Below are 24,692 nucleotides of genomic sequence, written 5' to 3'. Positions count from 1 at the left end.
GGTCCCTGAGACTGTTATCTTGAATAAACCACCAGAAAGCCGGAAGTGGCTCTGTGGCTCAAAGTGGTAGAGGGCCAGCCTTGAGCTGAAAAGCTGAGGGACAGTGCCCAGGCCGAGTTCAAGCCCACAACCGACCAAAAAAAAAAATCAAAAACCCAAAAAACCCTACATTGAATACCCTCTAGGAAACTCAAAACCCCATCCATTTCTTCCTTTCCAAGTGGATCTACCCAAGGCCCCAAGTCCTGTGCCTCCTAGGCTTCCTAAGCCTCCTATTCCTATAATTCAGCCTTCCTCCCTGTTTGCAAGGCATAGCATGATAGCTATGAACTATATCAGTCTTTGTTTAGGGCAGAGCTAAAACATAGTTCTCAGTACTAATAATTTAAAAACGTATGCATGCATGCATGCATAGCACACTTAGGCTAATTTAATAGGAGTAAGAGTTGCCAATACTGCTCCATTGCTCCCACTCCAAGGGCAAAGACAGCCTTTTGAACGACTCCAGCCTAAGCAGCTGGCCATATCTGTACCTTCTATTACCACAGGAGCCAGAGGGTGTCCCCATAACGCCAAATCAAAGCCTGGGTCTAATGTTCCCCCCATCCTTCTCAGGTCTCTAGACCTAGGCTTTCAGTTAGGAGATAGTGACAGCACAAAGGAAACAGACAAACAGTGTGGGTCTAGGTTTACTCTTTGGGGACCGGAAAGGGTGAGAAGGGTACAAGGGATAAAGACACCCCTCAGTAGTCAGCTGTGTAATCTGTGCCATGGAGCCCCCGACACAGCAATGTGAACTCCTTCACCATCTCCTTCACCCGCCTCTTGTTCACTCGTTCACTGGTGGAGGGAAAGGAGAGCTGGTTAGCACCATCCACTAACACTGTCACCTCCTCCCTACCTGAGCCCACTGCTCTGCTCACCGAAGGATCTGTTGGCTGAAGGTATCTTTCTGTTCAGGGCTGAGGCGGGCGGAGGGAAAACCAGGTGGCTGTAGCGCCTCCTTAATCCACATGCTCAGGAGGCTGAAGCAGTGTTTGTTCAGGGCAAACAGGATGTCGGCAAAGCAGTCCATGAGGCTGCGGGAGGCCTGGCCCCCAATGGCCTGAGGGAGAGGGGCTCTCAGTACACCAGGGCCTTGCCTCTTCTGCAGCCAGGAGACATAACCATGCTCCAGACTCTCCCAGACAATTCTGCAGCCAAACTACACAAGTAAGCCAGCCAGTCCTCACAATAATCTCAACAACCTTCAGCCATTTTAATTGGGGAAGAAACAGAATCTGAGAGTTAGGGAATCAAAGGCAAAAGCCCTGCAGAACACTGTCTTAGCAGTGAGGGTCTCCCCGTACCATGTACCTCGAGCACTGCTATGAGCAGCATCCGACCATCCTCCTGCACCACCTTTCCCACCGGTTCTACTTCCCCACATCGAGGCAGCAGCTCTGTCTGCAGAGGAAGGAGAGGGCTGTCAGCTTCCACTTTTTCCCGCCTCTTTCTAAGGACAGGATCCAAATACCATACCCCTACCTTCTAGAGTCCTGGGCAGGGCAGGGCAGGGAGTAGGGGGGAGGCCAGGGGTCAGCATGGGACTCACAAAGAAGCCACAGGAGGCCTTGACAGTAGGTGCCTCAGGGAACTTGAGGGCCAGCACAGCTGTGGGAGAGGCAGAGACAGATGAGATTTGGCCTAAGGCTCCTCCCAGGGAAGCCCCAGGCCCACCTGTCCACCTGCCCCCACTTACCACACTGGAACACAGCTTTGACATCCAGTCGTTCACACAGGAACAAATCTGGCTTCCGCTTCAGAGCCTGCAGGAGGTGCAGCTGGTAAGCCCAGCCCCAGCCAGCTCCAAGGACCATCCCCCCCACTCACCTGCCACCCGAGCCCCTAACTTCACGCATCACAGGTAGAAGATGCTACCCAGTCATCTCTGAGGAAGCCAAACCACCCCACAGTTCAGCTGGTCAGATGAGGAACAGGCCAAGGGATGCTATGTACATGTAGTATGTACATGAATCCACAGGTGTATGCAAGAGAGGTTGTGGGTAGGAAACACAATGCAGAATATTTGGGTCCCAACCAAGTCACTCTCTGAGTAAGCACCTTCCTATCTTCCCTCCCCCAGACTCTAGGCAGACAGTAGTGACATCACTTCCATTCACAGAGGCCCTCTGGGTTTGTGAACAGAGCAGCTAAGAGATGGCAGCTGGACAGTTAGCCCCCGCTCAATAACCCCCATCTCATGTCCTGCCTTCATTCCTCAGGCTCCCTCGAGCTGCTGTTCAAGAGGAAGAAAAATAGGACAGGAGCCTTGGAGCCCCAGCCCCATCTTCCACCCAGGAAACCATGTGGTCAGGGCCTTGTTAGCCATTATCCACCCTAGTAATCAGTGCTATTATGTGGGGAGCAGAGTACAAGGGGCAGATGGTCTGCCTCAAGTGGTACCAGACATGGCTGGCACATCCTCAGGTCACAGAAGATGCTTGGCTTAGCTCCAGCACCCCTCAAATGCTGCTGTTCTCCAGTGATGCTCCCAGAGCACACCACATAGACCCCCCCACCCTTTGACCCCTCACATACCCTGTATGCCCATGTTTCCTCCTGTGCATACCCTCACATGCACCCTCACTTGAAATACCCTACTTAAATCCAAATTTATCTACACATCCACTCTACATGTCCAGTCTTCCAGCACAGCATACACATTCTCTCTCTCTCTCTCTCTCTCTCTCTCCAACATCCAACATCCCCTCAAATACACCAATACCTTCCCTGCCAAAGCTACATCTTCACAGGTACCCACATCCCCATCTTCATTCCTCACTCTTCCTGCCCACTCTCAACTAGACTGAGTTCAGGAGGGCAAGAACCATGTCTACATTGTTCATCATTCATCTAGCAAAAGAACAAATCTGTATTATACACTCAATAAGTATCTATGGAATGATTAAGCAGAGCAACACCATTTTCAGGACCCCTTCAACCCACAGGAACCCCTAATGCACAGAACCCTTTATCTAACTACGCCTCCCACAGTCAGCATATACACCTGCCAAGCCACACTCACTTTAATCCAGACACATCACCACACTCCTATCCTCCATTAAAAATATATCCATATATACCTCCAGTACACATCCATGTTTGACATCCATCAACAAACGGCACAGAGCACACAACACACTAACATACAACATGCATCAGTACACATGCTCACACACCAGCTTCACAGTTTTCTCAATGCTCAACACAGTACACGTAGTACTTACACCAAGTGGTTTCTGTTCCCTTCCCAACACCCAAACTTAAAACATACAAAATAGGTGCAACACACATAAACACATACCAGACACAAACACATCCTAACAAGGTCTCACAGTGAGGCCTGGACCCCACCATCCAGCAGCAGCACAACCTCTCCACCAGGGGCTCTGGGCTCCACAGGACACATTCACCTGCAGCCCCTCCCTTTGGAGCTGCTCTCATCGTACCTCTCAGAAGCAGGCTGGGAGCACTGAGGCAGGCAGTTCCCGGCAGGAGCACGGGAATAGTGAAGCTCAGACTCTTCAACTCCAGCCCTACTCCTGATTGTCCTGGGCAAGCCAGCCACACAGGGCCTGCACACAGGGTACAGTCACCACCCCCACCCTTCTTCATTCCCTCCCTTCAGGATCAGCCTCTCCCTGGTCTTTGACGAGACTGAGCTACTTGAGGCAAAGGGACACTAAAGGAGGATGTTAGGTTATCAACTTTCACGGAAACAGATGAAGAAACTCTTTTCAACTGAACAGAAAAAAAAAATTTGTCAACAGAAAGCTAAAAATAGGCTTAAATTGAATTTCAACATAAGAGAAAGAGAAAGAGAGAGAACAGAACGTGAATGAATAAAACTAAAACACACCTGTGCCAGGAGTTGCATAAATGAATCAACAATATCAGGATGATCCCTGGGCCCTAAAATATAATAAAGATGGAACTTAAGAAAAAATTATACAAACAGCAACTCAACCTCATATAGTTATGTGGGACTGAGAGCCTGCAGGGAGACAGCGTGGGGGCACATGAGCAGCAGGAAGCAAGATAAAGAAACAAAACATACAAAAACCATGAACTGGGAGAAGCCCAACAGAAAGAGACGGCAAAGTGAAGGACGGGCCTGCCCCAGCTCCCCCCAAGGGGCCTTCCACCTATCCCCGTTCCTCCTCAGGCCAATCCCCCAGTGATCCTTGGTGCTTGAGCAATTCTGAACTCCAGGGAAGTGAAGAAATGGCCCCCACACTTTCACCTTGGCCTTCAATAGGCTGGGTAGTTCTACATATAGACTTCCCCATCACAGCCCTTGAAGCAAGAGGGCAGGGATGGTAGGAGTTGGCTCTTGGCACCTCCTTTTCAGGCTTGACAGATGATCCAGAATACCAGGAACTGAGGAATATCCTCTCACTTCAATGGCCTTATGGCTTTTGGGCTGGCCCAAGCAAAGATTCTATTCAATCTGCTTAAACTAGAGGACTTCTGATTAGGTAGGGCACAGCCCTGTGTGCTGTAGGGCTGGCAGGGAATAAATGGCCTCATAAGGCCAAAAATGTGAGCCCTACCCCAGCAAAGTTCCTCCAAATGAACACCACCTTATACAGAGAGCAAAGCTCAGGGCCAATGACCAGCTCCCACCATCCGGACATGCCAGAAATGAGGGAAACCAGTTCATGTGGCATCCCATGGTCCACTGGAAGGCAAAGCCTGAGGAAGCCTAAGGCTGGGATAGCATAACAGGGATGGGGTCCATCCTGCCAAACAAGACAACAACCCCAAAAATATGATGTTGAACCCCTTGGTTTCTAGTTCTGATAACTCCTGGGTTGAGAACAAGGCATGCACCTGGAACTCCTGCCAGGGCTTCTCCACTCTCAGGAGGGTGCATTGAGAAAACATCTGCCTCAGACACCACTAAGTAGCTGTGTGATCTTGTGCAAGCCACAAATGCTCTGTTTCACCTCCTGTAACTAAGGTAATCATCTCTGCCATGCTTCCTTCAAGCTACTAGGAGCCACTGTCCCTTCGCATTTCAATCCCTCAGTTACTTAAATACTGGAAAGTAAGGGCCAATGGGTCCCACTGTAGAACATCAAGTTCCATATTCAGCAACCTCCCTGTTGAAGGTATGCCAGACAGTGAGGAAGAAAGGTTCCAAGGACAGGGAGCCTTCATCACCCTTTATTTGTTTAACAGTTACTGAGGCTGGCCTTATTCTGGACACTGGGGATGATGACAACAACAAGTGTAATAGACATGAAGGCTGTTTGTTGTGTATGATGTTTATGATGTGGTTTCTGCAGACTTAGAAGCACCCAGTTCTGCCTCAAAGTCATTTTGCTGAAGACTGATGCAGCCTTCCTCTTGTCTGAGGCATGAAAAGTGAGAGCATGCCCAATAAAGGGCACAGAGCATTCCAGTCAGAGGAGCAAGGCATAAGGATCAAAAAGGACATGGCGAGCAAAGTCAGTGTGTCTTGAATGCTGTAGTCACCAGGACACTGGCAGGGAAGGACCTTAGAGTCCTGCCAGTGCTGTTAAATGGATGGGAATGGGACAACAGCCTGAGAACAACAGGTAGCAGTGAAAGCCAGGGAGAAAAAATACTCAGATTAGTGTTTTTTTGTTGCTGTTGGTTGTGTGGCTTGAACTCAGGGCCTGGGCATTGTTCCTAAACTTTTTCACTAAAGGCTAGCACTCTACTACTTTCAGCCATAGCTCCACTTCCAGTTTTCTGGTGGTTAACTGGAGATAAGCATCTCATGGACTTTCCTGCCTGGGCTGGTTTGAACTCAGATCTCAGCTAAGTAGCTAGGATTACCGGCATAAACCACCAGTACCCAGTACTCAGAATAGTGGGGGGTGTTTGTTTTGTTTTTTTTAAAACATGATGGCTGTATGCAAAATAGACTGAAGAGATGGACAAGTGTCAAGCAGAAGTTTGTGGAGCCAATTCAAGTGAGACCTTAAACTAAAGCAGGGATCATTTTGGAGGGTAGGGAGGAGGGGTACTTGTCATGGTGGAGAAGGTACCAGGAGTAATACAGGTGGAGCTGAGATGACTATACCAGGTTCTGGCTCAGGTTTTCCCCCAGTTTGGATCTATCCCGTGCCCACAGAACAGGAGACCAGGACTATGAGACCAGACACTGAAGATACCAGCAGACAGCACTCTGGCCTCCAGCTGACCTGGTGGGTTTCAACCTGGGACTACAAAGCCACATAAGCTTCATGAAGCTGGAAGAATAATGCTGCTTCATTCCCAGATTAAAACCTGTGTTAGACAGAGGGGAATCTTGGAGGCCAGCTCTCAGTGTTCTCAGGCAGAAAGCCACAAGTGAGGGCTAGGACTGCCACCAAAGGTACTTGGCTTTGGATCTCCAAAAAGGACTACACCTTGACGTGGGGAAAGGAATCAACACTCTGAGAACTTGATGTACAAAAATCCAAGCCATGCACCCAAAGTGAATGACTTGAATACCTACAGCAATTCTGTTAAGTATGTGACATCTCCATTTCTTAGATATGGAAATGAGGCTCAGCCAAGGTAAGTGACTTGCTCAAGGTCACACAACTAGTTCGTGGTGATGAGCTTAGCATCTACTACCTAGCTCCAAAGTCCATGCTCTTCCCATTTCTCATTATATCCCAAAGGAATGGAGCCAGCCTACTACCCCAAGTCCTTCAGAGTTTCGCCCAGTTTCTCCCATATCCAGGCTGGCCCTGAGCCAGGCAGGCCAGTAGAAGACACCATTCACCCTCTTATCCACTTCAACTTGAAGTGTCAACTTTAGGTGGCAACTGTGCTGTATTTCACCCCACAAGTTTCCCATCAAGTCCCATGTGCGACTTGGGACAGAACAGAGTGGGCAGCTTTGGCTCCCCAGTTGGGGAAGCGGAGGCAGTGGCAGTGGCGGCAGCACACGAGACCCTGTTGGGACCTACCTTGCTGGAAGAGAGTGAGTGTGACGGAAGTGACGAGCAGGAAGAGGGCCTCGATGGGGGGAAAGTGGGCAGGCTCATGAGCAAAGATGTGGACCAGCTACAACAAAACAGGGGATGCTGGTCAGCTGAGGGCCACCTCACCAGGACGGACCTGGAATGCAGGTAGGGACAACAGCCATGACATTCCTCTAACCCACCCCCATGCAGGATTAGGATGCCATCCATGACACTAGCCACCCAAAGCAGCAGGCCTACCTGTCGAGTGAGGTCAAGAGCAGAGGCCTGGGGTATAGTGCTGTACATCCGACCCAGCATCTCACACAGCTGTGGCACCATGGGGGCAAAGTCATCCAACAGGGTCTTAACAGACTTCTCAAAGATAGCACATACCGCCTTGAGAAGAAAGCAAAGAGATCTTGTTCTAGCTAACAGGTGACTACTACTAGCTGGAACAGGACTGAAGCCCTGCACTGAGGGAGCCTAAGAAAGGACCCTTCACTAGAAACCTAGCTTCGAGACCTACAAACATGGAAGGGAAACAATCTGACCCTAATTCTGAAAGGCAAGAAGCAAAAAGGATCTTCTCAGAGGCACACAGGCCACAACTTTGTTACTTAACTCCTACGACCACCATTTCACTCGGAGCAGCAACAGCAACAGAAACCTGAATTGAAAAGGTGTTGTTGACTCTCGACTAAGATCCTAGCTACTCAAGAGGCTGAGATCTGAGGATCTCAGTTCAAAGCTAGCCATCACTCAAGGGGTAGAACCAGCCTTAAGCAAAAAAGCTAAGGGACAGGCCCTGAGTTCAAGCTATAGTACAATAAAATAAATTAAAAAGTTCAATCCCCTCCCAATAAAAGAAAACGGACCAAAGGTAGGTCTCTGATCTTAACAGATATCTCATTGTCCCTTAACTATCTTTTTTATTTTTTGGGTCCTGGGCCTTGAATTTTGGGCCTGGGAGCTCTCCCTGGACTCCTTTTTGTTCAAGGCTAGCACTCTACCACTTGAGCCACAGCGCCACTTATGGCTTTTTCTGTAATTAACTGTAGATAAAAGTCTCATGGACTGGGGCTGGGAAGTTGGCTCAGTGGTAGAGTGCTTGCCTTGAATGCCTGAGGCCCTGGGTTCGATTCCTCAGCACCACATAAGCAAAAAGAAAAAAAAAGCCGGAAGTGGCGCTGTGGCTCAAGTGGTAGAGCGCTAGCCTTGAGCTGAAGAGCTGAGGGACAGAGCCCAAGCCCAGAGTTCAGGCCCCACGACCAGACCAAAAAAAAAAAGGTCTCATTGACTTTCCTGCATGAGTTGGCTTTGAACCATAATCCTCAAATCTCAGCCTCCTGAGTAGCTTAGGAGTACAGGTGTGAGCCACCAGCACCCAGTGGTCCTTTTAACTTTAATATCATGGTCCTTTCACTGAGTACTATTAAAGATATTGGGTTTTGAATGTCTTTGCTAAAGGTTCTTTATGATTGGGTGCAATAGTGGCTCATGCCTATAATCCTAGCTACTCAGGTAGCTGAGATCTGAGGATCAGAGTTTGAAACTAGCCCAGGCAGGAAAGTCTGTGAAGATTCTTATCTCCGTTAATCAACTTGAGCTGTATCCCAAGTGATAGAGCACCAAGCTTAAGCAAAATAGCTAACAGACAGCATGCAGGATGAGTTCAAGCCCCAGTATCAGTACACACATGTACAAACAGAAATTCCTTGTGTTTGTGGGGCAAGATTTCCTTTTATTCTCTTCAGATCATTGTTCAAGCCAAAATGGGGCAGCAACTCCTGCTCCGTCTGTCAGTAAAATGATCATGGTAGTAGAGAAGAAGGATCAGGGCTCACCTCAACTACTTGGGCATCATTCAACCACTTGCTCAGCACCTTCTGGATAAGCTGGAAGACCTGCTGCAGCACCACCACCACCTGAAGATATAGGGAAAAGTGAGGTACCCTACCATCACTGTCACCCACCTGAGAAGGGACAGGTAATAGGCAACAGATGAGTAGTTCAAACCCATTACCCCTGACTGCATATTGAGGTCTCAATGGATGGGACCCCCAGAAATAAAAGAGAAGAAAATTCTCAACTCTTAAGAATCAAATCAAAGGGCTGGGAAGGTGGCTCAGTGGTAGAGCGCTTGCCTTGCATGCATGAGGCCCTGGGTTCAATTCCCCAGCACCACATAAGCAAAAAGAAAAAAGCCGGAAGTGGCGCTGTGGCTCAAGTGGTAGAGCACTAGCCTTGAGCTGAAGAGCTGAGGGACAGTGCCCAGGCAGGCCCAGAGTTCAGGCCCCACGACCGGACCCCCCCCCCAAAAAAAAAAAAAAAAAGAATCAAATCAAAGGAGGATCATGGTTCAAAGCCAGTGTAGGCAGGAAAGTCTGTGAGACTCTTATCTCCAATTAAGCACTAAAAAGCCTGAAGTGGAGGTGTGGCTCAAGTGGTAGAGCACTAGCCTTGAGCAAAAAAGCTCCAGGACAGCACCCCAGGTCCTAAGTTCAAGTCCCATGACTGGTATAACAAAGAAAAAGAAAAAGAAAAAAAGAACAGGCTGTGTCGGGTGATGGCCATCCAAGCTTGGTCTGAAGACAACTGAAATTGCAGTGTTGAGTTGAGCAAAGGGACAGAAAACCCACAAGCTTTCTTCTCTTCATTAGAAAACCTAAAGGGTTCAGGGATAATGACCAAAGCAGTCTTTCATAAAGATCTTTACAATATGAAAACTATTCTCACTCAAGACTATATCTATAGATACCATATCTATGTGTAAGAAAAGGGAGTGATGGAGGAGGGGATAGGAGTTTTTACATATATAAACTGTAATATATATATACATATATATATATATGTATATATATATGAACACGTCCAAATGAAACTTCTTATATAATTAATTGATGCTAATAAAAAAATGCCAATGAAATGAGCAAGCCAGGTATTCTGATGTTTTTAGTTTTAAGTGGGAAGTTGAGGCTTGTCCCAGATTAAACAGCTTATAGAAAGTTACCCCAAACCCCTGTGTCCAAGTTCATCATAGTACCTATCACACTGCTTTGCAGCATTCTGTGTGCTTTCTCGAGACAAGGAGGACCTCAGGCAAGAGTACTGTTATGTGAGAAGTATATAAACATAATCAATGTTTTCAAGGACAAGTGAATTCTGTAGAAGTAGAAGGCCCCAAAGAGTTAGGGGTTGAACAAAGGCCCATAATAACAACTCTTTGGGGTTGTAGCGTAGTATCACAGGAGGATAAATGAACCTTAATGACCATCATACCAATTGAGCTGGGGATAAGCAAAGTGGGGTTGAATCAGACAATGACATTGATACATACAGAATAGAGGACAATATGTCATTTACAGGGTCAGAAGATCAAATACATGGCCCCTCTAGGGCCTGGGAAGCAATGACATTACTCAGAGTTGGGGAATGACAAAGACATTCCCATGGGGGAGGGGAAAATGGCAAAGACAAAGTCACCCACTGGGTTGGGTCCCTGTGGCACTGGCAGCTTCCGGAGCTCAGAGCCTTCGTGATCATCCTCGTGATGACTGACATCCAGCGTAGTAAAGAGGTTGGAGAGAAGCCCCAAGATGTGGACAATGGCCAGCTTGTTGGAGGGATTCGGCTACAGAGAGAAGTGAATCAATCTCCAGATCTTACAACCTCAACTCTGAGTGCCACTTTCAAATCCTATTTCTCAGCAATCACTAGTCATAAAAGGGAAAGCCCCAGAACTCAGCATTGTCCCTGCCCTCCAAAGCTCACTCACTATCTCCTCCGCCAGTTTCTCCAACTGCTGGATATAGGGCGAGATGAGCGAGTGTAAGTTCTTAAGAATCTCCTCCACTTGCAGGGCTGACAGCAGGAAGCCCAACGCCTGCATCAGCCACATGCACTGGCTTGTCTGTGGAGCAACAAATAGGGATGGTTTGTCCTGACCACACCTAGTTGTGAGTGGGAAAGAAGGGTGAGCCTCTTTGGAGAAGGCTCCAAGAATAGAAACTAAAGGATAGGAGACAGGATAGAGAATAGAGAAGAAAGGATTTGGGGATAGGGTAAGGATTCCTACAACCCTCCCTTCCCAAGGGACCAAGTCAGAAACTTTTGAGCCCCACCTTGTGGATCTGTTTCATGAGTACATCCTGGAAGTAGAAAAGAGGAACATGGTTTGAGCAAAAGAAAATGCACACTGAGGTCCAGCACCACCCAGGGCTGCTTCCTACCTGGGAGACAGCTACGATGTTGGCAGCATAGGGTGGTAGGTCATACTTGCACTCTCGGCAGATCTTCTTGAGGGTGGACACTGAAGAGACAGAGAGCTCAGGATTGCCTAACGCATGTAGTACAAGGGGCAGAACACTGTTGATCATGACAGGGTGATCAGCCAACCATTCAGACAGAGCTCCTAGGAGAAGAGGAGAAAGGGAAGGCTCTCTGAGACAGGCCACATTGGCTTTATAGCATGCCCCAGCGGCTGGCAGAGCTCCTAGCAGGGTCAAATTTCTATCCCAGCACAGAAGAGTGCTCATTCAGAAGATCAAGTGGGCAACTATGCATACAGAGGCTCAAACATGAGCCTCCCAGATAAGAAACAAACAAGTTACTCAAGGGCTGGGAAGGTGGCTCAGTGGTAGAGCGCTTGCCTTGCATGCATGAGGCCCTGGGTTCAATTCCTTAGCACCACATTAGCACAAAGAAAAAAGCTGCAAGTGTTCACTGTGGCTCAAGTGGTAGAGTACTAGCCTTGAGCTGAAGAGCTGAGGGACAGTGCCCAGGCCCAGAGATCAGGCCCCACAACCGGACCCCCCCCAAAAAAAAATTACTCAACGGAGGCCCAGCCCTGCTATTTCATTGACAGTGAAATAGCCTCACTGAAATGCAGGATCCCAAGACCTAGGACAGTCAGTTGGCTGTAACCCTCATTGTGTATGGGAGCTTATATCTCTCCCAGCTTGGACAGATCCCAGCAGGCTGGCCATGGTGAAGAAATGTGCTCATGGATATATACGCTAGGTCTCACCAATGGTGAACATGACAGTATCTGCCAGCTGCACATTGCTGATGCTGATCCGTGGGATGAGCCCAATGAGTCCAGGCACCACATCAGAATAGTTGACATCGATGGTCTCGGCGATGGATTGGAAGCCATAGAGCAGGGCCTCTGTGTGCTGGGGAAAGAGGGTGCCACTGGCATGATGAGGAGGAAGGTGTAACAGGTCAGGGAGGGCTGGGGGAATCAGGTGTGGGAGGTACCTGCCAGGAGTAGGGCTCCTCTGAGCTGGTTAGCAAACGGCCAAGCTTGTCATAGAGGTTACTGAGCAGCTCAGCCCCCAGCATCTCATAGACATACATGAGTGTATCTGAGATATCCACCCTGAAAAGCAGATGAAGGCCTTTCATTATTGGATTCTGAATCCAAGACCAAGGGCCTGCCCTAGGACCCTCATAACCCTGTAAAATTGCCTAAAGAATAAGAGAAAGGAGCCCCAAAAGTCAGAAAGCCTGGCCTTGGGCCCCTTCCCTTACTGTATTATTTCAGGGCTCCATTTAGAGCTAAGGTTGGTCTGCCACCATCACCTGTAAATTCGGAACTGCTCTTTCTCGTCTGAGGACCAAAATCCATATTCCTCATCAGAAGGGAACTGGGCCTTGTGCAGAAGCACATCCACCAGCTGGAAGTAGACTGGCCGGTACACCTGCTGGTACACAGCCTGCTTCTCTGCCTCAAAAGACAGAATGTCATCCTGAGAGAGCCAGGGAAGACAGTTAGCCCCTTCAGCAGCAGCCATAGAAGCCCATGATCCACCTTCTTCCATAACAGCCCAATCCTACTGGTGGTAACAGACACACCTGCAGCGTGTACCAGAAGGTAAGCGTTAGGGAGCTGGTGGTCTCGTTGACAGGATAATGGCCTGGGATGCCCGTGCAAAACATGATCATGTTGACAAGTGCCAGGAAGCTCTGCCAGTGCTCTACTTGGTCTAGCAAGGCCCTGGGAAAGAGAAAACAAAATCATGTTCATTGTACTTTTCCAAGGGCGCTCCATAACTCTACCTCTTAGAGGGCCGTGCTATCCTACCAGCTCCCCACTCCTTACCGAGAGTGGTTCTCGCCCAAGGCTACAGCAATGCGACAGATGCCATGGGAGGTCTCCATGTCCCCATTCTGCACTGCTTGTCGTAGTTGTTCCTGGAGCCCCAGCACCAGAGGGATGAGTTTCAGAAGTGTGTTCACATACCTAAAAGCATGAGATGAGGATGCTAATCAGAGATGTCTGCCTGCTACCCACCAGCTTTGAGAGAAAGGCACAATTTCTCTGCCTCCTCCTATCAAATCTAAGCAAAAAAAGAGATTAGAGCCTTTATGGTATCTTTGATATTGCTCATGTTGAGAAGAATATTAGGTCAAAGATCTCGAAGAGGACTGTGGGAAGGAAATATGAAGTCAGTGTTACAGACTGAATGACAACTGAAAGCTAATGCTAGAATGGATTGACTTTAGGGGAGGTTAGTGTGACACACACACACACACACACAGAGTCACAGCAAACTATTGTAACTACACCTCTATTCCAGCATTTGCTTGTTATCTGGAGATAGATTTTTTTTTTGGGGGGGGTCAGTCATGGGGCTTGAACCTGGGCTTAGGCGCTGTCCCTGTGCTCTTCAGCTCAAGGTGAGTGCTCTACCAACAGACGCACAGTGTCACTTCCAGTTTTCTAGTGGTTTATTGAAGTCTCACGGAGTTTCTTGACAGGGCTGGCTTTGAACCGCGATCCTCAGATCTCAGCAGCTAGGATTATAGGCATGAGTCACCAGTGCCAGGCTAGGAGATAGGTTCTTGCAGACTTTCCTACTTTGTTTGGCTTCGAACCACAATCGTGTAGACCTCAGCCTCCTGAGTAGCTAGGATTACAGGCATGAGTCACCGGCTCCTAGTCCCTAGGAAATTCTTATTTACTCCCTTAGCTTCAATTTCTAGATATTAGCTGATAACTCCAGAATCTATGCATCCTGCTTTAGCCACTGTGTTGGCTTCAAGGTTTTATATCCTATCCTATCTTATCCTAGTCTGTTCTAGTTAGTGAATTACTGGGGCTTGAACTCAAAGCTTTTCTGCTCAAGGCTAGTGCTCTACCACTGGAGCCATAGCTCTAGTTCCTTTTTTTTTTCAGGTGGTTATTGGAAGTTTCACTGACTTTCCTTCCTGGGAGAGCTTCAAACCCTGATCCTCAGATCATAGCCCCCTGAGTAGCTAGGATTACAGGTGTGAGCCACCAATTCCTGTTCTTTATAAACATCTTTATTTGCATTCCATGCCCAATATTGACTGCTCTCCTCTACCCTCCCCTCAAGGTCTCAGAAGTAGTTTATCCTTTACTTAGTTGTCCTTGATTTTTGCCATTTTTATATCTAACCAGTCTCCCAGTGCTGTCCAGTTTGCTTTTTAGCTCTCTGACTTCAGCATATACTTCTCTCACTTCCTCCTGCCACCAGACTTCACAGGAGTTGGGATTTGATGGTAGAGGGTGGGCAATGGTGCTCTCATTAGTTGTTGCTACTTTCTAGAGTCTTCTGTAAGAGTTCCTGACAGGCACATTCTTGTCCAGTCATCCTTCACACTGATTTCTTAGTTTCCTAGGGCTTCCGTAACAAAATACCACAAACAGGATGGCTTCAAAAACTTAGAAGTCTGAAATGAAGTAGAAGGTAAGGCTGTGTTTCCTCTGAAACCTAGTAGAGACTCTTCCCTTGCCTCTTCCTGGCTTCTGATAATTTGCTGTCAGTCTTTGGTATTCCTTGGTTGCAGCTATGTAACTCTTGACTTCTACCTCTGTTCTTACTTAGCATTCTCCCATTATGTCTGTCTTTACATGGTTGTCTTGTAAAGACATCAGTGCTACTGGATTAGGAGCACTCACTCCAATGGTATGATTTCATCTTCAATGACCCTTTTTTGCAAGTAGAGTCACATTTTGAGGTACTAGGGGTGAGGACATCAACATATCCTTTTGGTAGAGATATACTTCAATAACAATTTGCCTTCTAGTTCCCCAAATTTTATGTCACTCTCACACACACAACTGCCCCAGAGTACGAAGTATTGACTAAGAGGAAAATGTTCAGGTCAGAGCCCATAATCCCTGAAGAAGGAACAGAGAGCTGGGTGCTGGTGGCTTATGCCTGGAATCCTAGCTACTGAGGAGGCTGAGATCTGAGGATCACAGTTTAAAGCCAGCCTGGGCAGGAAAGTCTGTGAGACTCTCATCTCTAATTTACCACAGTGGCACTGTGACTCAAAGTGGTAGAGTGCTAACCTTGAGCAAAAAGAGCTCAGGGGACAGTGCCTGGGCCCTGAGGTCAAGCCCTACAACTGACCAAACAAAACAAACAAACAAACAAAAAGGAACAGAGAAAGACTGAAAGAAAACTAGCTCTATACTACTCTTTGGGGTCCAACTAAGCAGAAGAAGCCATACTGTCATGGATAATCATGCTTGGGACCCCTCTATAGTCAGTTATTGTGTCCTCACAGCAGTTTGGGGAGGGATGAAGGACTGAGGACCCAGGAGTTATATTTTTCCTAAGTATCTAGGCAATAGCCTCACAAAGATCTACTTGTTCCTTCCTTGCTTCTTTCTCCACATGCCCATTTTGTTAGGAAAAATCATCTATATCAGGACACCTTAAGCCAGAGACAGCTGCAGAGGGTGCTGTCTGGAGACAGCTGAGATAGCTTCAATCCCATGACCCTGACACGGGCTGCACCACTAGACAATGGGCACCTTCAGGCCAGGCTCTGGCACAAGGAGCAGGGGCAGGGCCAAGACTATTGCCCACAAGCGCCTCAGTAGCTGAGTTGGAAGCAGAAGGTGGTACCCGAATTCCAGAGCATCCCACTGTATTTCAAGTACCTCTCCTCCTGCCAAACTTCATGAAGACCTTCAATGAAGGCGCCTGATTTGTCTCATCTTATCCTCATAAAAAACATTGCCCAGAAGAGTTCAGAGTATTACTCAAGGTCAAACAGCAGATGCCAGGTTGAGATAACCCTTTAAACAGGAATCAGTTTCCCTTTCAGAGCCCAAATAATTTCCCCAAAGGACCTGTGTGATCTCCTTCTAGATCTCTCCAGTGCTTACTGGTGGAAGTCTGCAACAGCCAATCTAATTCATCTCTTCTCCCCATCCCCCAACTTTCTATGAAAATCTATTCCTGGATTAAAACACATCTTGGGGGCGGGGGGAGTACATTTCAAAGGAGAGTGAGGAAGCAGCAGTAGCTATAGGGAGTGATTGGAGTGCAGACTCAGCCAGATGTCGGGGCACCTGGGTATGGTGGATGCCTGGATAACCTAGGAATCAAAACCACTGACGGTGACCTTCTCAAGCTAAACAGTAGAGGCTAGGTCAGATACATAGAGCAAGGCCAAAGCTCTGACTCTGCACTGTTTATAGCCCATCCATGAAGGAAACTGCTGTATATATTCCCTACCACCTGAGTACACATTCCTGTGACCTGTGAGCAGACAGAACAAGCCTGAGGCCCCAAGATACAGAGGAGGAAAACTGGGAAGGTATCTAAAGATACCATGGCTATGACTGGGTTCAAGAGGCCTGGCTGAGTTGGTCAGTTCAAGCAGCTGGGCCAGGGCTGCTAGGGACTCCTAAGCTGTTGGCTCACACTGAGCTCAGCCCAGACCTGCAATTAGAGAGAGCTACAGGAGAAGAGCTGAGAAAATGGGAAGAGTTGCTAAGCAACCAAGGGGCTGCAGCCAATGGGCACCCAGGAGGCTGTGGGTTCCCTCACCAGCTCCTTGCTCGTTCATTTGTTCAGGAGAAGGGGGCATCAATTACTTGCTAAAGCCCTTGTTACAGATTAGGTTGAGTAAACTTGGGTATATCCACGGGAACCCCATACTACCCAGGAACTTGCCCTGATTAATTTTTCTTAAACACCAATTGTCTGAGCTCTGAAACCACCTGACACTTGAGCTTCAGGCTGCCATGAAATACTTCTCTTAGGACTTGGTATCCACCTTAGGCTGAAAAAACCTGGGAAGTTGGGGGACAGTTTCTCATACTAATTGCCAATGCAATCATAATACCCAATATTAGCAACTGTTGTTTATTGAGTATAAAGGAACCAGGCTACCCACTTCTGATTCCTTTATTTAATTCTCATATTAAAACCAACCCTAATATTTTAAGTTCAAAAGGCAGTGACTAAACACATTGCTTTGCGCTCTTGCTTTCTCTTTCTCTTTCTCTCTCTCTTTCTCTCTCTTTCTCTGTGTTCTAGTCACTGGTCAAATAGACCCACTGTCTAATGCATGATTCAGTTTCTACTTTTTGATCAATTCTATTCTAAAAGTAAAAATCCTTAACTGGTTTAATAGTAACAAGGTGTGTTTCTCTTTAAAAGAAAAAAAAGTTACTATTAATCATATCACATGATAAAGAAATAGAACACAAGCACACAGTTAATTTAAAATTTAAAAATAATCTATATGTACAAATAGGAGCTGCTGATTCCTCTGCCCAAGCAGAGGCCACAAAAGAACTGCCCTATTCTGTGCACCCTATCTTGCTTACAGCTTCCCATCATGTCTACTGATATGATCATCTCCATTTTGGCTCAGAAATCAAGGTCTCAGATTTAATAAGTGGACCTCTGGGATTCAAACTCAGACATGACTAATGGCACTCCTCTTTCTGTGGCACTCCTAATGGCACTCCACTTTCCCCTCCAACTCTGCTAAGGATTCCCAGAACCTCACCTCTAAGATGTCTCCAAGTTTTGCATTTTACAATCCAACTTATACCAAAAACCTTAGCTGACCATTTTCTCCGATTAAAATCCTTTAATAACTCTGCACTATCCTCAGCATAAAGATCAAATCTTAAATGTGGCTGACAAGGTCCTTGCATGATTTGGTCTTAGATCTCCTGCAATTCTGGACCTTAAACCTTACTGTCTAATCACAATCAGTTATGTACAAATCACCACTCATTAGGTTTTCTCACATCCTCCTCTTACTTGGGCTCCTTTATCTGTCTGGGATGTTCTCCCCGTATCTATTGCTTCCCTCTGGCTAACTCTTATGCAGCCTTCCAAGCATAGCCTAGTGTTACTTTCTCTGGGAAGGCTTTCAAAACTCTGACTGGGTTAAATGTATCCCTTGGGATTCTAGAGCACTCTGCTTTCCCCAGCAGTCTTCATCACATTGATGGTACCAGCCTACTCTTACGCATACACGATTGTGAGTGTCTGACACATGGCACACAGAAGTCAAAGCACTTATGTATAGGCTCCTAGTGCCCAGAAAGGGCAAAGCTTGAAACATTTCTTCTCCTAGCCCAATTTCTCCTACTCTCTTCAGCAGGCAACTCCTACTTTCCATTCTTTCAAAAAAAAAAAATGCTGAAGGCACAATGAGATGAAGTAAAATGACAATGTCTCTTTCCTCACAGGTTTGAGTGGATAATGTGGAGACACACATTAATTTATAATGAAATAATAAATTATGGGCTAAGAATATGACACAGGAAAAATACTAAGAGCTCTGAGATAATGTAACAGAGAAGATTAGGCTTCAAAGTTATTGAGGTCTTTTTTATGGAAGTGGAAATTGAGGCAGAGGTAATGTGTCAAGTAGATATTCAAAAGCTGGAGGGAATGTGGAGCATAAAGAAGTGAAAAAATAAAGAGTGGAGAAAGCAAGGAGAGTGACATAGATGAGGCCAGTGTTTGCCATATTATGCAGCTTCTTTATGAATACCTTAAAGATTATCCTAAAAGCAGAAAAAAAAAAGCCACCAAAGGATTCTGATCAGCAAGGAAAACAAGATGATTCATTTTCAAAAGATCACTCAAGTTCTAGGACAATCAAGGATATAAAAATAAAAACCAGCTTGGCGCCATTGGTTCATATCTGTAATCCTAGCTACACGGGAGGCTGAGATCTGTGGCTTATGGCTTGAAGCTAGCTGAGCAAGAAAATCTGTGAAACTCTCACCTCCAATTATCTACCAAGAGGTCAGATATGGAGCTGTGACTCAAGTTGTAGAGCGCTAGCCTTGAACAACCACCACAAAAAACAACCTCAGGAATAGTGTCCAGGCCCTGAGTTCAAACCACAAGACTGACAAAATATTAAGTAAATAAAATAAAATAACAATAAAAACTAAGGGACTAGTCAGAAAGTTTTCCTGAAATCAGGAACAGAAATGATGACAACTTGGACTCGGATGGTGCAGTGAAAATTGAAAATAATAGATTTGTAATATGGTCAAGAGTAGAACAGACAGGATTAGCTGAGAGAAAAAGAAGGGTCAAATATTTTAACTGGATAATTTTCTAGATGATTAGTCGTTTAATATCAGCCTTGCTCTGAACCATGAGCAGAGACCATGTCTTATTTGGTTGCTTGGTCCTAATGATCAAGATACAATAGGTACTCTATTAATTGTTTGTTTTTTGTGTATGTGCCAGTATTGGGGCTTAAACTGAGGGCCTTGTGCTCTTACATAGGTTAATGCTCTAGCACTTGAACCACACCTCCACTTTCAGCTTTTTTTTTTTTTGGTTGGTCGTGGGGCTTGAACTCTGGGCTTGGGCACTATCCCTCAGCTCTTCAGCTCAAGGTGAGCGCTCTACCGCTTGAGCCACAGCGCCACTTCCGGTTTTTGAGTGGTTTATTGGAGATAAGAGTCTCACAGACTTTCCTGCCCGGGCTGGCTTTGAACCTCGATCCTCAGATCTTAGCCTCCTGAGTAGCTAGGATTACAAGCATGAGCCACCAGAGCACGGCTACTTTCAGCTTTTTTGATGGTTAATTGGAGATACAAGAACCACAAGAATTTGTTTGAATGGTTTCAAACAAAGATCTTCAGATCTCTGCCTCCTGGGTGAGATTATAGGGGTGAGCCACCAGTACCTGGCTTCCACTAATGTTTACTGAGCAAATGGATGGATGTGTGGCTGTCCAAACAGGTTGTTCCTCTCTGGGCAGTTGGAAATCAGCTCACCTCTGGGCATCAGGCTGCGAGATAGCATTGACAATGGCCTCCACACTGCTGTCAAAGAGCTCTGAGTCCTGAAGAGCAGTGAAGGCAGCCTGAATGAGTGCCTCACAGTCCTGCAGAGGCACCTCGAGCTGCACCCAGCTGGAGAAGCACTTGAGCACCTTCTGACGCACACAACTGGGTGAGCTGGGCTGCTGTAGCAGCTGCTCCAGTAATGGGAAGACGGCCCCGCACTCAACAGCCAAGCTGGCCCGTACCAAGCCTTTACGATACTGGGGCAGGCGGCTAGTCTGGAACTCCTCAGGAAGTACTGTCAGCAGCTCTAGCAGGGCCAGGCATCGGCCCTGGCCATCCACCGGTGAGTCCTCAGCCTGGAAGAGTCGTACCATATCTGCCACAGCACATGGCCAAGCGTCAGGCATCATGCTGAGAGCCAGTGAGGCTAGTGCCACGCACAGCCGAGTCAGCACAATCTTGGAGCCACTGGCAAAGTGGGTGATCTGGGTGAAGAGCTGCGCCTTTAAGCTTTCATACTGGTCAGTGGGGATGTCACTCCAGTAGCGAGAGATCTTGATGTGCAGGGCACTGGCCCCAAAGTACTGGATCTCAGGTACCTTGTCAGGCTGCAGGAGCTGCCAACTGAAGTGCCAGGCTTGTGGAGAGACCTGGGCCTGCATCAGCCACTTCTGAGCCAGGTTCTTGTTCTCAATGTTGGGGTCGTAGTAGAGCTGGTGCAGCGCCTGTAGGAGAGCATAGGAAAAGCAGGTGCTGGCTACCCTGAATCCTTCCAGAGCCCAGAACGGAGGGCCCATGACTTGGTCTTGCAAGATTTTTCCCTCTTTCTGACTGAGGGGTGGGAGTGGGGGTATGCTAAGCGAAAAAGGGAGAGCTTGGAACCTTGAAATGTTCCCTGGGTCCCAAGTCTTTCCTACAGGTATCTTGACAGCCTGAATCTTACCCATGTTCTACCATATCCTCTTCTCCTACAAAAACAATATGGATTCAGAGAGGAAATCCCAGAAAAACAGAAAAGAAAGGCTGAGTTCCCCAGTTGGAGGCACATGAGGGCCAGGGCCAGGTAGTCGGAATGAAGCTAAGCCTTAGGGGCTCTGACTCGACCATGCATAGCCCCTCCCAACAGCTCCAATAGCTAGCTCCCTTGCTCCCCTAGGATCATCTCTGGTCACACAAATGCTGGCACCAAAGTGAGTGTGAAATCTGAGACTAAGCAAGGCAAGCCTGGGGTAGAGTCATACTAGAGGTAAGGCTGAGAATGCCCTTCAGAGAACACACAGAGGGGGTCCAATAAACACTGGTCAAGACAAACCTTGGCCATAGGCATCCCAGGCAAATACCTAAACCTGCAGCTGTCAGCTAAAAGGATCCCAAGGGCCTCAATTCTAATGGGACCTCACACAGCAAGAAAACAGTGGCTTATCTCCCTGGTAGCACATAGAACTTGGAGCCACCATGTCAACACTGCCAGCCTCAAGGGGTAGGGAGTGAGCCCAGGACCCCGGCCCCTTAACAAGTTCCAACCAACAAGGTTTAGTTTCTATCTGTACCGGATACAGCTAGTTATGGCCACTGTTCCATGTTTAGTCCCTTAGGAATACCAAGGGAGGCAGAAAACAACAACAACAAAAAAGTATTCTCCATGTTTGTTTCACAAACAGGACTCAAACAACAACAACAGAGTGAACTTCCACAACTATCTCCAGCTTTCCAACAAGGTAGCCCCAAGCTACCTTGCACATCATGTATCTGTGCATTCCAGGATGGGGGGGTGGAGAGATGACAGCCTGAAGAGAAGCAGTTTAGAAAAGATGGGACTGGGTAGTATGAGTGCCAGAAAGCTGAGGCAGGGAGCCATGTGGACAGGTGAGTAAGGAAGGGCCCTTAAGGCTGCCAGCAGAGTTAAGCCCCTTGGAGCCAGCCCCACTCCTGCTTGCCCAGGACTGCTTTGGCTTCTCCCCAATAAAGGAAGGCCCCTTTCCAAAGAGTGAAAACATAACCCAGATTGTTTTGGTTCCAGATATATTTTCTGGGCCCCTTGGCTGAACCAGTCAGGTTTAGGACGGTTGGGCATCCATGGATTCCTAAGGGGGGGGGATGGGTGGCACTGAGTTTGGGTGTTTTTAGTCCCCAGTTTCCTACAGCACTGTTCATGTATTTCCCATGGAGCTGGAGGACAGCCAGTATGGCTGCGTTAGTCTAAGGCACCAGCATCCTGAAGGGAATAGCCTGAGACCCTAGGGTATCAGTCCACAGGAGATCTATGCCTAAGGAAAGCCAAAAATAGCCCATTCGACACTGCACAACAGTGCTGTCCTGCCTGCCAGAGAGACAGCAAATGCCAGGTGCTCTGGGGCACTATTCTAGCAGGCAGCCAGCCCAGGCCTGAGCTCTGGCATTAGTGTCAGTCCCAGAACTTCTGCTCTGTCACCGGAGTGCCCACCCCCAAAGCCCTCATACCTTCTCCACGTTCTCCACAGTGAAGTCCAAGGCTGATGCTGCTCCAGCCCCTGCAGCCCCTGGCTGCTCCTCCCGCCGCTCCATCTTTGCTCCCTCCCTCGAAAAAAAGGAGGACCCGGATCTGTCTCTTGTCCCAGCCCTTTGGCTGCTGGGCCCCTGCTAGATCCCGGCTTGGGTGCCCGGGGAACGGTGGGGTGAAGAGGTGCCCAGGGTGGGCATGGTTGCCGAGGCCTCCCCACCTCGCTTGGCGGTGGGGGGCTTGCCAGAGGTCAGAAGGTGTTGCTCTTTGGAGAGTCCCTCTGTGGGGACTCCAGCAAGGGGGGCCGTCCACGAGGCGCCTTAAGACAGAGGTCCCAGTGGTAGGTCACGGCTCTGTCACCAGAATCTGAGGCGCAGACATAGGGGCGGGAGGCCTACGAGGGAAACCGAGCCCCTGGCCCGTGAGGGGTCACGGGGTCGAAGGCCTGCACCCACAACAGCTTCGTCTGAGTGCGGTCTGGGTGCTCGGACGGGGTCACGGCGCTGGAGGATCACGGCGGAGATCCGCGGGTTACGAAGGCGTCCACAGAAGCGCCCGGGGTGCAGGTGCGCGGGTCTGGAGCGGTGGGAGTCCGTGGAGTTGCGGGGCTGTGGCAGGTCTCCTCCGGTCGGCCTAGCCCGCGTTCCGCTCTCTCCGCCCGGCTCCGGGGCCGCTACCAAAGCTGCCTCCGCCCCGGTGACTGACAGACAAGCTAGCCGGCTGGAACTGGGCGGAGACTCCGGCAAGGTGCAGGCTGTCCCAAGCGCCTGCTCCCGGCACTGACAACTCGGGCTCCGATCCCCGCCTATTCTAGCCCGGCCCGACAAGACCCGGCACAGCCCGGCACGACCCAGCGGAACTACGCGGAAACTCATTCCGGGTCCTTGGCCCCGGATCTCGCGCCTGCCAGCGCGCTCCCAGCAGGCGTCGGAGTGGCGCGCCACCCGAGGACCCTGCGGAGCCAAGGCCCCTCCGCTATGCACCCTGGGAAGTGTAGTTCTTATTGCGCCTGGCCGGAAGGCGGTGCCTGGGATGCGAGACTGGGAACACGTGGGTTTGGGGGACCAGAGCCGCCGTGACAGTTGCAGGCCTACAGCGTCGGAGACACCTGCCTAGTTTTCCCCACGAGGTGGGCTGAGGCTCAGCACTCTGGGTGGGTGGGTAGGTGGAGGTCAATGGATGGAGGTGGAAGCAGGGGTCAAGACACTCTGATGCCCCGCTGCTGACAGGAAAGTGACTGCTTCTGGGGGATGGGGGTGTCAACATCACCCAGTAAAGAGAATTTAAAAAAAATAATACTGAAAAAAGATGGCTGGGGACTCCCAATAAGCAACCAGGAAACTACCTACCATGGACAGTGCTCAGGTGACTCAAGAACTTTTTATGTGTAATGTGAATAAAAGTAGCTCACTGCTTAGCTCTGGTAGTTCATACCTGCAATTCTAGCTTCTAGCTATTCCAGAGGCTGAGAGCTGAGGATCGGGGTTCGAAGCCAGCCCAGACAAGAAAGCCTAGGAGTTTTGTTTGTTGTTTCCTGACATGGGGCTTGAATTCAGAGTCTGAGCGCTGTCCCTGAGTCCCTGAGCTCTTTTGCTCAAGGCTAGAACTTTACCACTTTGAGTCACAGTGCCACTTCTGGTTTTCTGGAGGCTAATTGAAGATGAGTCTCGTGGACTTTCCCACCTGGGCTGGCTTTGAACCAGATCTCAGCCTCTTGAGTAGCTAGGATTAGAGGTGTGAGAGAATCTTATCTCCAATTAACTATCAAAAAAAGCAAGCAATGGAGCTGTGACTCAAGTTGTAAAGCACTAGCCTTGAGCAAAAAACCCCAGGACAGTGCTCAGGCCCTGAGTTCAAGCCCCAGGACTGGCACAAATGAAAAAAAAAAAACCTCACATTTGAGTACTAGGGGCAGTACTTTGCCCCTCATCTTCAATTCCCTCAACAATCTGAGCTGGGTTTATTTTAACTCATCATTTTCAGATGAGGTGAGGAAACCAAGATTGGAGAAAGCTGAACTAAGGGGGCAGCATGTACCCAGACACCTGATCTGCAGGCTCCAGCCGAGGTCCCAGCCTCTCACCCTTCCAGTTGTCCTTATATCAATTCATGCCAGTTATTCCATCAGGGAAGAAAAAAATGATTAAAAGTTGAGGAAATTGGTATTAGCAGCAGCTGCTGAGGCCTGAGAAGG

The 24,692-nt window shown here is 48.4% G+C and overlaps 1 protein-coding gene across 1 annotated transcript; it reads right to left on the bottom strand.

The window, feature by feature from the left end:
- Window positions 1–673: 673 nt before the first annotated feature.
- On the bottom strand, window positions 674–23,359 carry Ipo13 (importin 13). The gene is made up of 20 exons (XM_013016886.1): window positions 22,480–23,359; window positions 20,008–20,744; window positions 13,075–13,215; window positions 12,828–12,969; window positions 12,555–12,721; window positions 12,231–12,351; window positions 11,998–12,145; window positions 11,201–11,382; window positions 11,093–11,119; window positions 10,747–10,881; window positions 10,459–10,602; window positions 8,816–8,896; window positions 7,230–7,367; window positions 6,975–7,071; window positions 3,902–3,954; window positions 1,742–1,808; window positions 1,595–1,653; window positions 1,357–1,446; window positions 924–1,105; window positions 674–840 (listed from the first exon to the last, which is right to left on the bottom strand). Exons 1-20 carry the CDS (start codon window positions 22,561–22,563, stop codon window positions 744–746), a joined length of 2,892 nt encoding a protein of 963 aa, XP_012872340.1. The 5' UTR covers window positions 22,564–23,359; the 3' UTR covers window positions 674–743.
- Window positions 23,360–24,692: the final 1,333 nt, after the last annotated feature.

The sequence above is a fragment of the Dipodomys ordii genome, unplaced genomic scaffold, assembly GCF_000151885.1.
Source record: "Dipodomys ordii isolate 6190 unplaced genomic scaffold, Dord_2.0 Scaffold33, whole genome shotgun sequence".
Taxonomy (NCBI): domain Eukaryota; kingdom Metazoa; phylum Chordata; class Mammalia; order Rodentia; family Heteromyidae; genus Dipodomys; species Dipodomys ordii.
The sequence above is the reverse complement of the archived record's forward strand: the minus strand, read 5'-3'. Positions and strand labels throughout refer to the sequence as shown.